We start from the raw sequence: 13,567 nt of genomic DNA on the forward strand, positions 1-13,567 counted from the left end.
AGAAAACATGGCACGTCGCTTAAACATTACCCCATATGTAGAAATAGGTACGTGTCTCTCCTCCCCAGGTGTTACAACTTGAAGAAAGGCATATGCAAGTCATAGTAGTCACATTTTTTATTTTAACTTTTTGGGGAAGTAGGGGGAGAAAGAGCATACATTTTTATTTGTACAATATTTAACAATCACTTTATTGAGGGTGGGGAGGGGTTGGTTTGTTTTTAGTACTTGCAGGAAAACAGCAAGTACGTTTTGACAGTAGTACAACAACCTGTGCCCAAAACACTGACGAATACAAAGAGTAAAGTTAAAATAATTGCTTACCAAAATCTCGAGAGGTAACGAATAGTATATGGACTGAAACTGCATTTAAAAGTTTAAAAAAAAAAAAAAGTACTGCTGGTTGAGTATCTGAGGTAAATGATGTTCCATCAAGGATGCTACTTGAATCATTTTGCCCATGAGCCTATGTTACAGCTTTCTGCTTTTTGTACCAAGTGTTCCTAATAAAAGTAAACATTAAAAGAGGTTTAAAAGAGAAGCTGGAAAAAAAGAGCAAACTGGTAATCTACTGATTCTGTCAAATGCTAATATGACCAGGAAGTGTCTTATTACCCTCTGATTAAACCTCAGGTAGCACACCAACAGTCGGTACTTGAACCTACGCTGACTTTTACAAATCTCAACTAGCAGGTCCACGGCGGTGACTTCCCATCCTAAGGTGTAGTTTCAGACCACCACAACTCCAACAACTACGAGGCACAGGCTCTGCTCCGAAATGCTGCGGTGCACATAGCAGTGAGTACAAAGCCATGCAGTATGGGATAGAAAAACTCCTTGCCTACCAACACAAGGGGGAAAGTGGCGTGGGGCTTAAACTTTGGGTGAGGCTGAGCCCTGGCTCCTTTGTCAGCCCTGGGGCCCGCCCAGCAGTGGCATTGCAGCAGCCCTCAGCTGAAAGCGTGGCACAGAGGACGGGGTTTTCTTCCTGAGCTCATGCACGGGGTGCCCCTCTGGAGTGCACACCCCCTGGCTGCACTGCTAGCGACCGTAAGGGCCGCTGGTCACTGGCTGCTAGTAAATAATGCCAAAGAGGGCCACTAGCATCAGTCTCACCAAACCTGCTGCTGCTTTCACTTGTAAAACGCTGGCTCAGGCCCTTTTTCAACTTGTATACCCAATGCTCTGGAAGCAAAGCCAAATGCCCTGTGAGAGCAGCAGTACTAGAACAGCTCAGGGGATGGTAGTTGTTTTTAACCAATTAAATAGCATTTATGCTATGAACAGCCTTCCTTTTTGTATCCGTACTACGTTATGCTGTTGAAAAAAATCAGGAGCCTCAGCGTAGTACAGTGCTTAAGCCCTCGGAGACACCCAGCTGCAGTTCCAAACCACGCAGGTAAGCCAGCTCAGTTTCCCTGAGCGCCCGCGCAGCCTGCACTGCCCTGTGTATTTTGGCACCCCCAGCGCCTTGCTGCCAGAGCCCGCAGTAGCTGAACTTTGAAAGGATCCAAGAGAGGTGATGCACATTTTACACAGGACCAATTTTTGCATCAGATCTTGAGTAAGAGATTATTAAATCAGCCGCATTTATTCCACGTTTGCCAGTAATGGGGTTACAACGCCATGGGAGCACAGAGGTCTTCGGTAAAGAGTGACGGGATCCTGCTTTGTTCAGAACTCAGCAGCTACGATTGTGCCTTGCTGTGTGCGTAAAATAGCATCCCTGGCTTAAAAATGGAAGCAAAATGAAGCTGTCAGTTAAAGAAGTGGCCACAAGCTACTTTTTTTTCTTTCTATAACCAAGCAGAACACCACTGAGTTGCACCCTGCGGTGCCAGTCACCCTTCAGAGCAGGGTTCCTCTGGCTCTGTGAAGCCTTAGGCAGAAACACGACGAACACCAGGACAGGGGGCGGTGGGTGGATGTTACACGAGCACCACTACGACACCTTTCCTTCCCTCCCTACCAGGAGCGTGCTGACCTAGGTCTTGTTTTATCTGTAACGGCTCTTGTTGTTCCCAGAGGTTAAGTTCATGCACACGTAAACCAGAGCGTCCTGTGGCTGGAGGCTCAGCTTCTCAAGATGACATTCACAGCAAGCTCCTACTCGCAACATTCAAAGCTTCTTTCGAAAGCCCCTGACTGCGTGGTGCAAAACCAAACAAAACACAAGGGTAAAAGCACACAGCATACACTAACCAAGGGTGGTTCTGTACTCTAGAGGTTTATAAAATTTATTTTACTTGGAAATTAGTGTAAAAGATCAAATCAATGTAGTGAAACAGTACTTCGGAGAAGCACTTTGGCACCTATCTACCAGTCAATTTGGAACTTAAATATAAGGCATGACTTCCTACACTTGAAAATAACATGGGAGTTGTGAAAGCAATTTCAATGTTTTTCCATATTTTTTTGTGAGTCTGTGGTACGGAGATCGGTATTCGTTACCTCTTACTTGTCATTGCATATTTTACATGTAACTAAATTATCCCTGAAATTTTTAAGCATTTGTAATCTGAAAACTCTGGCTCTAATTTTTTATTACAATTCTGGGATAAACCTCTGTATCACAGACATGAAGTACATCTGATCAGACGGCACCGAGCTTTAAGTATAGTGAAGTTGCAGAGAGTAAAGAGTTTGGGGTTATTGAGCTTCCTGAGGTGATCCTGAAACAGTGATACAGAACCCACTGCATACTGTTTAGTGAAACAGAAAACACACTAGGCAGACCTTGTCACAAACATAAATAGGAGAAAGACTTTAAAAAAAAAGAAAAGATTCAGAGCTTTCCAGTGTCATAGCTCACAGAAAATTAAAAAAGTCATGCTTAAGTTTTCAAATATTCCTCAGACACAGCAAACCTAAATAGTATTCCATTAAATAAATGTATGAGATATTCTGGGAAATGGAGGTAAGAGAAAAGCTTTAAACTAAAACAAGAAGGAAAATTTTGTTTCAATAAACAGCACTTTTTTTTTTATACACAACAAGCTAGTACAAGAAAAGGCTAAAAACACTGCTTTAGGAATGGCCATTTACTGTTGGCATGAAGCATAGCTTACCCTTTTTAAATAACACAGTGAATTTGAAATACATCATTTACAAAACATGGATCAATTTATTATTCAAATTTTGTTAGTGTTGTCAATCTCATAATTTAGCAGAGGTGGAACTGAGGTATACCTTGTTGAGGGAGGTTATGTAATACTTGGAAGCCTCTTTGCTATATCCCACTTGATTACTTTTGTTTATGTACACTGAACAGCAGCACACTAAACATTCACAAGCTGTGTCATATTGGCATTACAATAGTCATTTTTATAAACAACAGCAAATGCAATAAAAACAAGTTACCCTTTTTTAAATCTGAAATGAAATGTTTGATTTAAAAAAAATAACAGTAGTTCATTTAAGGAATTAGTCTCTTCCGACAGGTATTAAGAAATCTGATGTCAGTTTTTAAAACAGGTGATTAGCCAGTACAGGTCCATATTTCTTCATTTAAGTTCCTTAACAGCGTGTTATCGTTCCTCAGTCCCGTGTCCTTCAGGTGTAAGCAGGGAATGCAAAAAGTCTCATGGATTCCTGTTTGGGAGGAGGAAGGGGAAAATAAAGGAAAACCACCTCTTGATGATGTTCCAGAGAGACTTATCGTTCGGTTCACACAGAAAACAGTGACGACGTGAGCAGTCCCGTCAGCTTTAGCAGCTCCAGTGAAGAGTCCTGTTGGTCAGTGACATGACCAGTGCAACTATCATAGACTGGATTCTTTGGGAGGAAAGTCAACATTTGTCACCATTGTGACCACCGTCACAATGTCCTCTGTCGTTATAATGTTAGTTAGTTTTTGCATCTGGATAATCCGTTCTTCTACGCATCCCGCTGACAACCTGGCTTCTGCGTCGTGATCCCAGCACTCCTCGATGGTTTCACAAAGCATCGCCATGCCCTGCAGCAAACACAAGCCCAACAGTGAAGGAAGAGTCACGGCGCGCAGTGATAGCAGCAGGCTTTAGGCAGGTGAGGTCGCCCAGCAATTCCCGTTAGCAGACCATGTTTTAGGGTGTACCTGCCCAGTTCTAGCCCTTGTGCTAAGTGGGAAGTTGTGCCGTGTTTGTTCTGAAACCTGGCAAGCCATGGGACCTTGCGCCTTATTTGTTTTTTACCATTTAAACCATGTATACAACAGTGAGTGAACGCTTTTCGCTACACGGTGCTGCAGTCTGCTAGTGAAGTCACGGTGATATTTTAACAGATCTCACTCTAAGAGAGGGTGAGCTCTTCAGTGACTGAATGGAACTGCACTGAAAATCAGGGAGCACAAAAGGGGATTGTTATCTGACAGCAGCGAACTTCTCTCCAAGTAACTGAGCTAATACAGCAATATGATCATCGCAAGGAGCAGAGGGTGGCATGCACTCATTTTTCTTGCAGAATGTCATCTATTGTTTCCAATAACCCATTTTTTGGAAAAAACAAAACAAAACAAACAGACCAAACCAATAAAACCAACAGTGCTAGAATACGCAGCGTGATATCAGTGCAAGTCTCCATCCATAAAGCAAATCAGACAGGCAGCTATCCTCCCCTAAAAGATCCCAGAAATGTCTTGTATGACACTGCTTACCCTGTTACTGCATTCAGTTAGTAGCTCTCCTTGAGTAAATCACGACAAGTATTTCTTAAACATATTATTTGTAACATGTGCATTTTAGTTTTAGAAATAAAGCTCAAGAACCAGTTCTTTAACCAAAAACGTACTTTCAAATCACTCAAGGTGAAAGAACATTTTACGATGGAAGAACATACTAGTTCATAGCCCATTTAATTCTTACTACAGTTAAATTGTTCCTAAAAGGCAGTAACATGAACACAACACAGGATTAACAAAATCTGAAATTCAAATCATGGCAGAACTTTGAAGAACTCGGTTGCATAACTACTTACAGAATGTTTTTGCCAGCACTCTCTTAAAACAGGTCTCTTCTTTTTATGAACTACAACTTCCTGCATGTCTTCAAGGGAGGGATGCTGGCCAATTTCTTCTTCAAATGGCAACATGTACTCATCCACTGGGCCTGCAGATAAAAAAAGAAGTTAAAGCACAAGTTCTGCTTAAAGGAAAAAAGACTGGTATCTTAGAATCATCATCCTTAGTCAAAAGCTTACAGCATAGTTTACTTTCTGCTGCCATTAAAAGCTCATCCTGTGACAGGTTAGCAGCACGCAGTGACTCAGACTTTAATTAAGCAGCAGTGGCAGCTACAGCAGCTACAAATGTTTGCTCTCCTGAACATGGCAGCCAAGTGCAGCTCCCAGCACAGCTCCCCCATAACTGGAAGCTTAAAACACGCGGGTGGAGGGAGGCTCTGGGACCCAGTTCTCCCAACAAACCAGAGCCAAACGAGCATCATTCTTTCAGCTCCGCTGGCTCTCTCGGTATTTGAGCACCAGACAGGCACCTGACAGCCAGGTGTGGGTGTTTCCAATACCACCTTCCCTCTAAAGGGCAGAAACTCGCAGCAGCAACTGCTGCAGCCTCCGAGAGTGTTACATCCTTCCTCCTCCAATCCGGACAGCCTGGAACAGAAGTACGCGTGCTGAAGGCCAAGCACCAGGTTATCGTCCGTCACAGAATCAGAGGGGCAAGCTCTAAGGTGAACAACTGATCAGGCAGCTACAGGTAATGTGCTGCTGCAGCATGTATGTTGTACTCCCAGATCAGAAGCCTGAAGACAGGTATGTGCACAGGAAAAAGAAAGGGGAAGACAGGAGAACTGTGCAGTAGGGTATGCACGAGCCTGCTGAGGCTCAGTGAAACACGAGGTACCTGCTGAAAAACTCTACTTGCAGAGATAAAAACGGCAGCCGTGACTGGAGAGCTGCACAAAGCTGCGAGGCAGGAGAGCTGCTGCCTGTTTTGCTGCCTCCCTTATTTCTGGAATAACCACCCTTGCCAAAGAGACCTACAACATACTTCTAGTACGATTTAGGTAAATATATTTTACAGTACAGCAAGGCACGAAAAATCAAGAGGGAACGTGAGTCTGCCTCAAAAATTTGTGCAAGAGCGCGCTGATCCTGTTAGTAAACAGCTTAACATTTTTCAAAGGGTAAAGTCTCCCTGGTGGCATCTGCTCCATGAGGAATGTTTGGAGCAGGAGAGCAGCGTGTGGCGATGTGCTCATCTCCAATACATCTCGGCTTTTTAAATCAACGTCTTTCAGCTGCATTGGTCTAGGAGAGCTTCATGGCAAGCAAGATCACTAGCCCTGAAACCTCCACGTTTACTTCGCTGAATTGAAGACTGTGCCAAAAACTTTCTCCCAAGCATTTTTGAGACTGGTCTCTTGTCTTGTCCTCCATTAAGTCCAACTTATTCTGCACACCCTACAACTTCTGTTTACAGAATTTAAGAACGCTATTCACGCTTGAAATAAAGCATCTGAAATCTTTTATGGAAAAGTAAGTGTGACAAACCCATAGCTGACAGTGTCAGAGTGCTGCAGGTTTCTCTGACAGGACTGCATTTTCAGTCTGTAAGCTATCAGCAATTCATCAGATATTCCTCTGAAATCCTGAGCTCTATCTGAGGTGAACTAACACTACGCTAGTGATAATGAAGAAATGGAGATGGTAGAGAGGCCCCGAACTTCCATTGCACAGTCTCACTCTGGCACCTGTCGTTAAACCAGGTTTTAAACCAGAGACTTTTCTATTTCTCATCACGGGCAACTGATTTCTTGATGCATTGGAGAGCAGTTCACAGTGATTCAGGAAGGGCCAGGGTGGTATCCTGTATGTGTTTGGGAGCAGCTGGAAATTAACATCTGCGTCAATGCTCTGTGTAATAAAATGTATGCTGACCGATGAAAATTACTCATGTCTTTTAGCCACGTATTTCCCAACTACACTGGTGTTAGTAATCGCCAACACACCTTCCACAGGCAGCACTAAAACACAGGGCACGCTGTCCAGGTGCTAAGCTCTACAGCAGCAGACACCGGCTTCCCAGCAGGTGCTGGTGGGTTGGTTTTGTTAGAAAGACTAATCTAATCCCAACTTCTGTTGATGAAAAGAAACTGTACTTAAAGATAAATTGGCTGGCACCAAGAACGTCAGGCTGAACTCAGAAGAAATCAAACACAGAGTTAGGAGTTCCACAGGAATCCTCTCTTCCTTACCATGACCAGGAGAAAACACGCAACAGATAGTTGTGTATCAGAAAATGCGTACCTGGAACGTCAAACACTAAAGAGATCCAATTACGATGTGACTACGTGGTACTTACTGGTGGTTCCTTCATTTGCTCACAAGACTACCATCCTCGTAAGTGTTGTTATATACATAGAATCTACCTGACAATTTCTTGTTTTAAAGTGCACTCTCACAAATTTAACCAAGCATAGATCGGGTGTTCTGCTCACCATCTGAGGCAGTACAGCGTGACGCCAGCTCCCAGAGGACCAGTCCCATGGCGTACATGTCTATTCTCAAAAACGCATCCCTTTGGAAGTTGATAGCACCTTCTAGTACCTCAGGAGCCATATACCTTCGTGTGCCAACCTTGAAAGACACAAACGTAACAAACATAAACAACTGTACGCAAAGAATCAGCATGACCACAATTACCATTCTATCTAGCTGATTCTAACCGTACTGTAGGGCAGTGCTAATCTTTGACAAAGATTAAAAGCCAGCTTTGTTATCTTTGATTGGGACTAAATCTCGGAAGTGTCTTGTACTGCTGTAACATACAAGGTAAGAATTAGAAACAGAATTTTTGGACTAGGTCCTAGAAAGGATACTTATGAAGGAGGAAAATCTGTATATATTTTAAAACAAGACATTTCTGTGAACAATTCAATGTATTTGTCACCACTGTTCCTTATATTCTTCCACGTTACAAGAAGGCCACTGCTCTTATTTTTTCACGTCAAAAGAATTATTACAGTTCCACATAAAGACATGGAACCTGCTCATGTTTCTCCCCATGACAGTAGTAACAGAATACCAAAGGAAAGCCAGCTACTGAAGTGCAATTTATACTTAGAAAGTTATTTGAAATCACTTACACAAAACTAGACGTTAAATGAAAACTCTGGGGCTACCCATTCGTTCTGACCACAATTAACGATGCATTATGTAATCTGAATAGATCAGAGCTTATACGATGTCCGGACAAGATCTACTCCACTACTTAAACCTTCACAATAATAGCTATGTTTCTCTTAAACATTGTAATTGAGGTTTTATAATCCTAACATACAGATTTTATTTTTGTCCTTCAACCAGAAGCTGAAATTCTGCCTAAAACTAAATATATTTAGTTTTCCAGGAACCATAATGCTCTAGGCTCAAGCTTGTTATTTAAAAAGTACATGATACTAAAACAGTTCCCTGTTCCAGGGCAAGTACTGAATTAGTATTGTTTTCATTTCAGGAAAATGACTGTTGCACTCCTAGGTCAGAAAGTTAGAAACTGGCTGCCAGCATCAGCACTCAACTTCTGAAGAGCAGCTCAGAACGATTAATAAAAAAAAGCAAGAGCTCTGTGTTGTCCGAGTTCTCCAGGAAAGAATGAAATCAAGGGGCACGGGGCCGTACTGGGCTCAGGTGGCAGGGATGGGTAGCAGGGGTCTACGGCAGATCCCCACGCTGCAGCCCGTGGAGAGGAGCAGCGGAGACAAAGCGTCAGGGACTGACCGCAGCCCCCATTACCCGTCCCTGTGCTGCTCGAGGGGAGGACACAGAAGAGGGTGAATAGGGAGCAGGTGGTTTTTAGGGGAGAAGGTGGATTTGATTTGCTTTTGATTCTCACTGCTCTAGTTTGTTACCAATAGGCAATAAATTACACGAATCTCCCAGTGCCGAGTCTGTTTTGCCCGTGACAGTAACTGTTGAGTGATCTCCCTGTCCTTATCTCACCCCTTGAGCCCCTTCCATCGGATTTTCTCCCCATTTGCCTTTGAGCTGGGGGAACGAGAGTGGTGTGCTGCAGCTCTTTGGTGTGAAACCACTACAGGGGGAGAGGGGGCCACGTAGTGAGATAGTTGGCCAGCAGAGGAAAGACATACCTGTAATTATTAAACAAACTGATTAATATTAACTGACTCTGTGAGAAGAAAGATAGAATTTCCATCTTCCTTAAAGGTCAGAAAATAGGGTTGACGACACAGTATCCTTTGGATGAAAAACGCACAGACTACCGATTCCTGTTCGCATGCAGTCAACAGTTCATCATTTACACAATAAGTTGGTCTTTACCTGTCCATGTGTATCCCCTGCAGACTTTCCAGCCTCAAACTTTAAAGCTAGACCGAAATCAGCGATACAAGCTGTAAGGTTATTTTTCAGCAGCACATTCTTGCTTTTGATGTCCCTTTCAAGTTAAGGAGAAGAATTATGAATGTAAAACGTGAAATACCACGTAAAGTTATACGATACGAAGAAATATCATACAAAGACATCATTTACAATAAGTGTTTCTGTGTGAAGGCATTCAGTATTACTTAAAAGTTATATAAAGTGTTGGAGATGTTTCAAGTAGCTATAATATCAATTATCTTATATACCTCATAGGGTCCTTATATAATTAACTGGGTAAAAAAGGTTAGTTAACCACAGTCACCAACCAAACTGCGTCCTATAGAACAGCAGCTAGCTTTCTGCTTAGGCTGAGCAGATTTTTCTTATTAGGCTCTTGATTACTATGGAAAGATACCACAGAGCAGGTTTTTGAACGCTTTGTATCTATCAATATTTCATGTCCCTTAGCTCAAAGATAAATATTAACGATGGTCTGCAGGTATCGTCCATATACTGTACCTATGCGAGATGGCAGGCTTATGTCCATCTTTCAGCCCTGGTATGTCCTCGTGAAGATAAGCCAAGCCTCTAGCCATGGTCTGAGCAATGTGACATAGCTCATTCCAGGAAACCACATTAGCCTTGAGAAAGTCGGTTAACGAACCCTGCACAGCAAAAAAGAAAAACAATTGTAAGATAAATTTCTCTCTCATCTAACCATAAAGAAAACTTTAAATAGCCTCCGTCCTAAAAGGACACGATACGCTCCTCTGCCTTTCTCTGCCTTCTGATAGACTCTGTAATTATACAACTGCATAAACAACCTACTGCTGGCTTAAAACAACAACAAAAAATTAACCTTTGCTTCACCTCTGTCCATGAACAGAATCAAGATGCGCCTAATGTCACCTCGATAACCCAGCAGCGTAATTAACTCAAGGTCAGCAGCACACATGCCAACGAACTGCACTTAACTGGGGATGTCAGAAAGGGGAGCCAGGCTTACAGATGTTTGAGTTCTTTATAAAGACAACCCTGCTTTAACCAGGGGGATTTGTATCCTTCCAGGCGCAGGAAACTGCAGGTCAGATTCACCTTCAGGAATCCTGCTGAATGGGGTATGCTCATTCCGAGACCTTTCATTGATAGGCTTTATTCTCTTGTGGACTAATGACAGTGAATCCCAGCTTTGCAGCAGTTTCAGAGTGAAATACTTTGAATAAAGAGACAACGTGAAGTAAAATCTAGCCAACATGAAGCACTTGTCTCAAGCTCCCTTCTATACCCCACTCCATACACACGTTCCCATGGATTTACAAATGCTTTACAAAATGTTTGACGTGTCACCGTGTCATGTTACTTAAGCCAAGAGAAAAGGGAATAATGAACAGAAAAGGGAATAATGAACACAGTGCTGTTAAAACGTAGCGACTACATTTAAAAAATTCCTACTTTCCAGAGTCATCTCAGATACTATCTTTCTAACAAGCTTAAAGCACTCAAAAAATTGGCACTATATTTTCGGAAAGGCAAATTTGTTTGCTATTATCTACTTGACTGTGAAGAGCTGTCAAAAATGTAAATATTTGGATAGTTTTAATCTAAGTGATTAAAGAATAGGTATAAATGGGACAAAAATACCAGAATTGAAAATACAACACCGCAACCTTTGCAAAATGGAGACTGTTTAATCCAGGCAGACTTAGAATGGGGACATGCAAAAACGTACATGTTCTAAGAAGCAAATGGTAGAAAAAAAATTCTTCATTTGTTTTGTAAAACTTCTCTATTAAGATTAATAACAATTTTATCAGGTGGCTGAAAAATTTAAAAAAATTCATATTCATGAGACAAGTCAAGCTAATAAGTGAAAGCTATTTTAAATTTTATTTCTTAACTGACTAAGATTCACATTTGCAATAGATTTTTAAGGCTATTCTTCCTCCACCATAATGATGATTTAAAAAAAAAGATGCTACTTTGAGAGTTAAACATACCTTTTCGTGAAATGCTGTAATTAACCAGAGATCGACATCAATGCTAGTGCCTCGTTTCTCTGCACCAATGAACTGTAGAATATTGTCATGCTTCATTCCAGGTAAACTGTAAATTTCATATTCATTCTGCCAAGACTGTTTGTCCTTTAAAGAAAAACAACAACAAAAACACAACACGCCAAGTTAATACCACAATTATGAGCATAAGAGGTACTTTCTCTGTCAGACATTTCCTCCTGCAATTTACTGTGCATTGCAAAATGGTCTGTCGATATGATTAAAACCTAATTTTTGGTCAAATCAGGATTTACTACCAAAAGGAAAGCAAGCATGGTATATGCTATTAACATTATGAGACTGATTATTTTAAAATTATGAATGTTTAGATTAGTAGCAGTATTTGTGCTACAAAATACTGACCTAAAATATATTACACATTCACACTTCCCAGAGAAGTGTCTGAAAAATTAAATATGTTGTATTATCTGAAAACACCACCAACTATCAGAGATATGAACCATGGAAACACAGAAAGCTGTACACAGGAATAGAGTCTACATACTGGAAATGATTGCAATGCTTTTGTTTTATGAGATTGGTTCCACCTTAAAAAGACCAAAACAGACCCTCTAAGAATTAGAAACACGTTTTCCTTTGTTAAAAATAGCAAAGTAAAAGTCTCAGTTTTAATGTATGTTGTATTGATGACTTAAACCATCACATGTATGTGCCATTTCTCCTGGAAGGCAAGGAACCCGCAGATGTGTTTCTTCAACAATTTAACCACTGGAAAGTAAAGGTACATTTCTTCACCTCAACTAACATTGGCTGTTTTTAATTAATGTAACATCTATCCTAGTATCGTTGTATGCAATCATTCTGGATTCTAACTAAACCAGATTTTAAAATTATGAGCACAATCTATTTTGAAATACGGCTTTCAGAGCCATATGCTGGGAAGTCAGCATTATTACCTTTAATTGAGGCATGTTTAACTGGAACCTTACAACAGGTTTGCATTTCAGGGCATCTATTTATCAGCTTACATTCGTTCCAAGTACATTTTAAGTTGAAAAATATCAACAGATTCTTCTCAAACGATGGAGACGTGTGAGAGCTGCAAACAGTATTTACGTGCTTCGGACTATTCATGTCAAGTAAGTATTTTTATGATTAGAAACATACGCTGTCTTAGGTATGTTTCAATGATACGTTTGCTTCGTTAAGGTAAAAACCCTACCTGCATGTTCTCTGGCTGAAGATACTTCCTATATTTGAGAATGTGTGTGGGGTATCTAGGTTTGTAGTATATATCATAAAAATTCTCTAAAATAAAAGCCTCTTACTGTGACTGGAAGACATGGTTTACATTGCAGTACTTTAAACAACACAGGACACTTCAGAACTTGTGCCTACCTGAATGGGGAATATTTTGACCGCAACATATTCGTTCAGGAGCTGAGCTTTCCACACGCAGCCAAACCTTCCCCTAGCTTTGATCTCTAGCAACTGCAATGGCTTCAAACCCATCAGTGGTGACGGCGGTGGTGGGCCGGGATCCTGAAAGCAGGTTAACACCATCAGTTAACTCAGCCATCATGCGCGTGATCTATGATGTCAGCACTAGAAATAAAGGCTCGTAAACCGAGACTTGGCATTGTGTACCCACCCTCCCGCAACCAATTCCCCCAAACAAACCAGAAACAAAACAGCAACCCTCGTCCACAGGAAGGAAAAAAAGATTGTGAAACATGCTCAGAATTATGTGCAAGCGACAGCATGACAACAGTTACAGTAAAAATCTACCCAGTATAAAAGCACAGCACAAAATAAGGGATAGAGATGATGAAGCGCTACTTGTTGCTTTTCAAAATGACAGAATTAAACTGAGCACCTTCGATACCAAGGGGGTTTTTGTTCGTTTCACACACACGTGATGTGCCCATGTAGGCCATGAGAGAACAGCCTGGCCACGAAGCACGCTCCCACCCTGACACCCATGCTCATCGGTGCCCCAGCGGGATGCAGAAGACCCCTGGTGGAGCTGGGTGGCTGGGGGAGCCACACAGAGCTGCACCAAGTTCCCTCGCATGCCCGTGAGCTGGGCCAGGAGCTGCACCACAGGCAGGAGGCCGTGAGGCACCGCGCAGGCAGGCCGTGCCGTGCACGAGCCGGCCCTCCTGGCCAACAGTACAAGCACTGGGCCGCAGTGGAGCTTTGGAGGACGTCCTGCTCTTCGTTATCCCCCAGTGCTT

General features: G+C 42.0%; 1 protein-coding gene across 2 annotated transcripts in view; it reads right to left on the reverse strand.

The window, feature by feature from the left end:
- Positions 1-102: 102 nt before the first annotated feature.
- Positions 103-13,567, reverse strand: part of ACVR2A (activin A receptor type 2A) — a 61,856-nt gene continuing 48,391 nt past the window's right edge. For both annotated transcript variants that reach the window (XM_083840538.1, XM_083840537.1), the window contains 7 exons: positions 12,729-12,872; positions 11,313-11,456; positions 9,835-9,980; positions 9,274-9,388; positions 7,434-7,572; positions 4,954-5,084; positions 103-3,955 (listed from right to left, as the gene is read on the reverse strand). In XM_083840538.1, coding sequence (XP_083696664.1) covers positions 3,761-3,955; positions 4,954-5,084; positions 7,434-7,572; positions 9,274-9,388; positions 9,835-9,980; positions 11,313-11,456; positions 12,729-12,872 — 1,014 coding nt within the window. In that variant the 3' untranslated portion in view covers positions 103-3,760. The remainder of the gene's footprint in view (positions 3,956-4,953; positions 5,085-7,433; positions 7,573-9,273; positions 9,389-9,834; positions 9,981-11,312; positions 11,457-12,728; positions 12,873-13,567) is intronic.

This window comes from Anser anser, assembly GCF_964211835.1.
Source record: "Anser anser genome assembly, chromosome: 6".
NCBI classification, from domain to species: Eukaryota; Metazoa; Chordata; class Aves; order Anseriformes; family Anatidae; genus Anser; species Anser anser.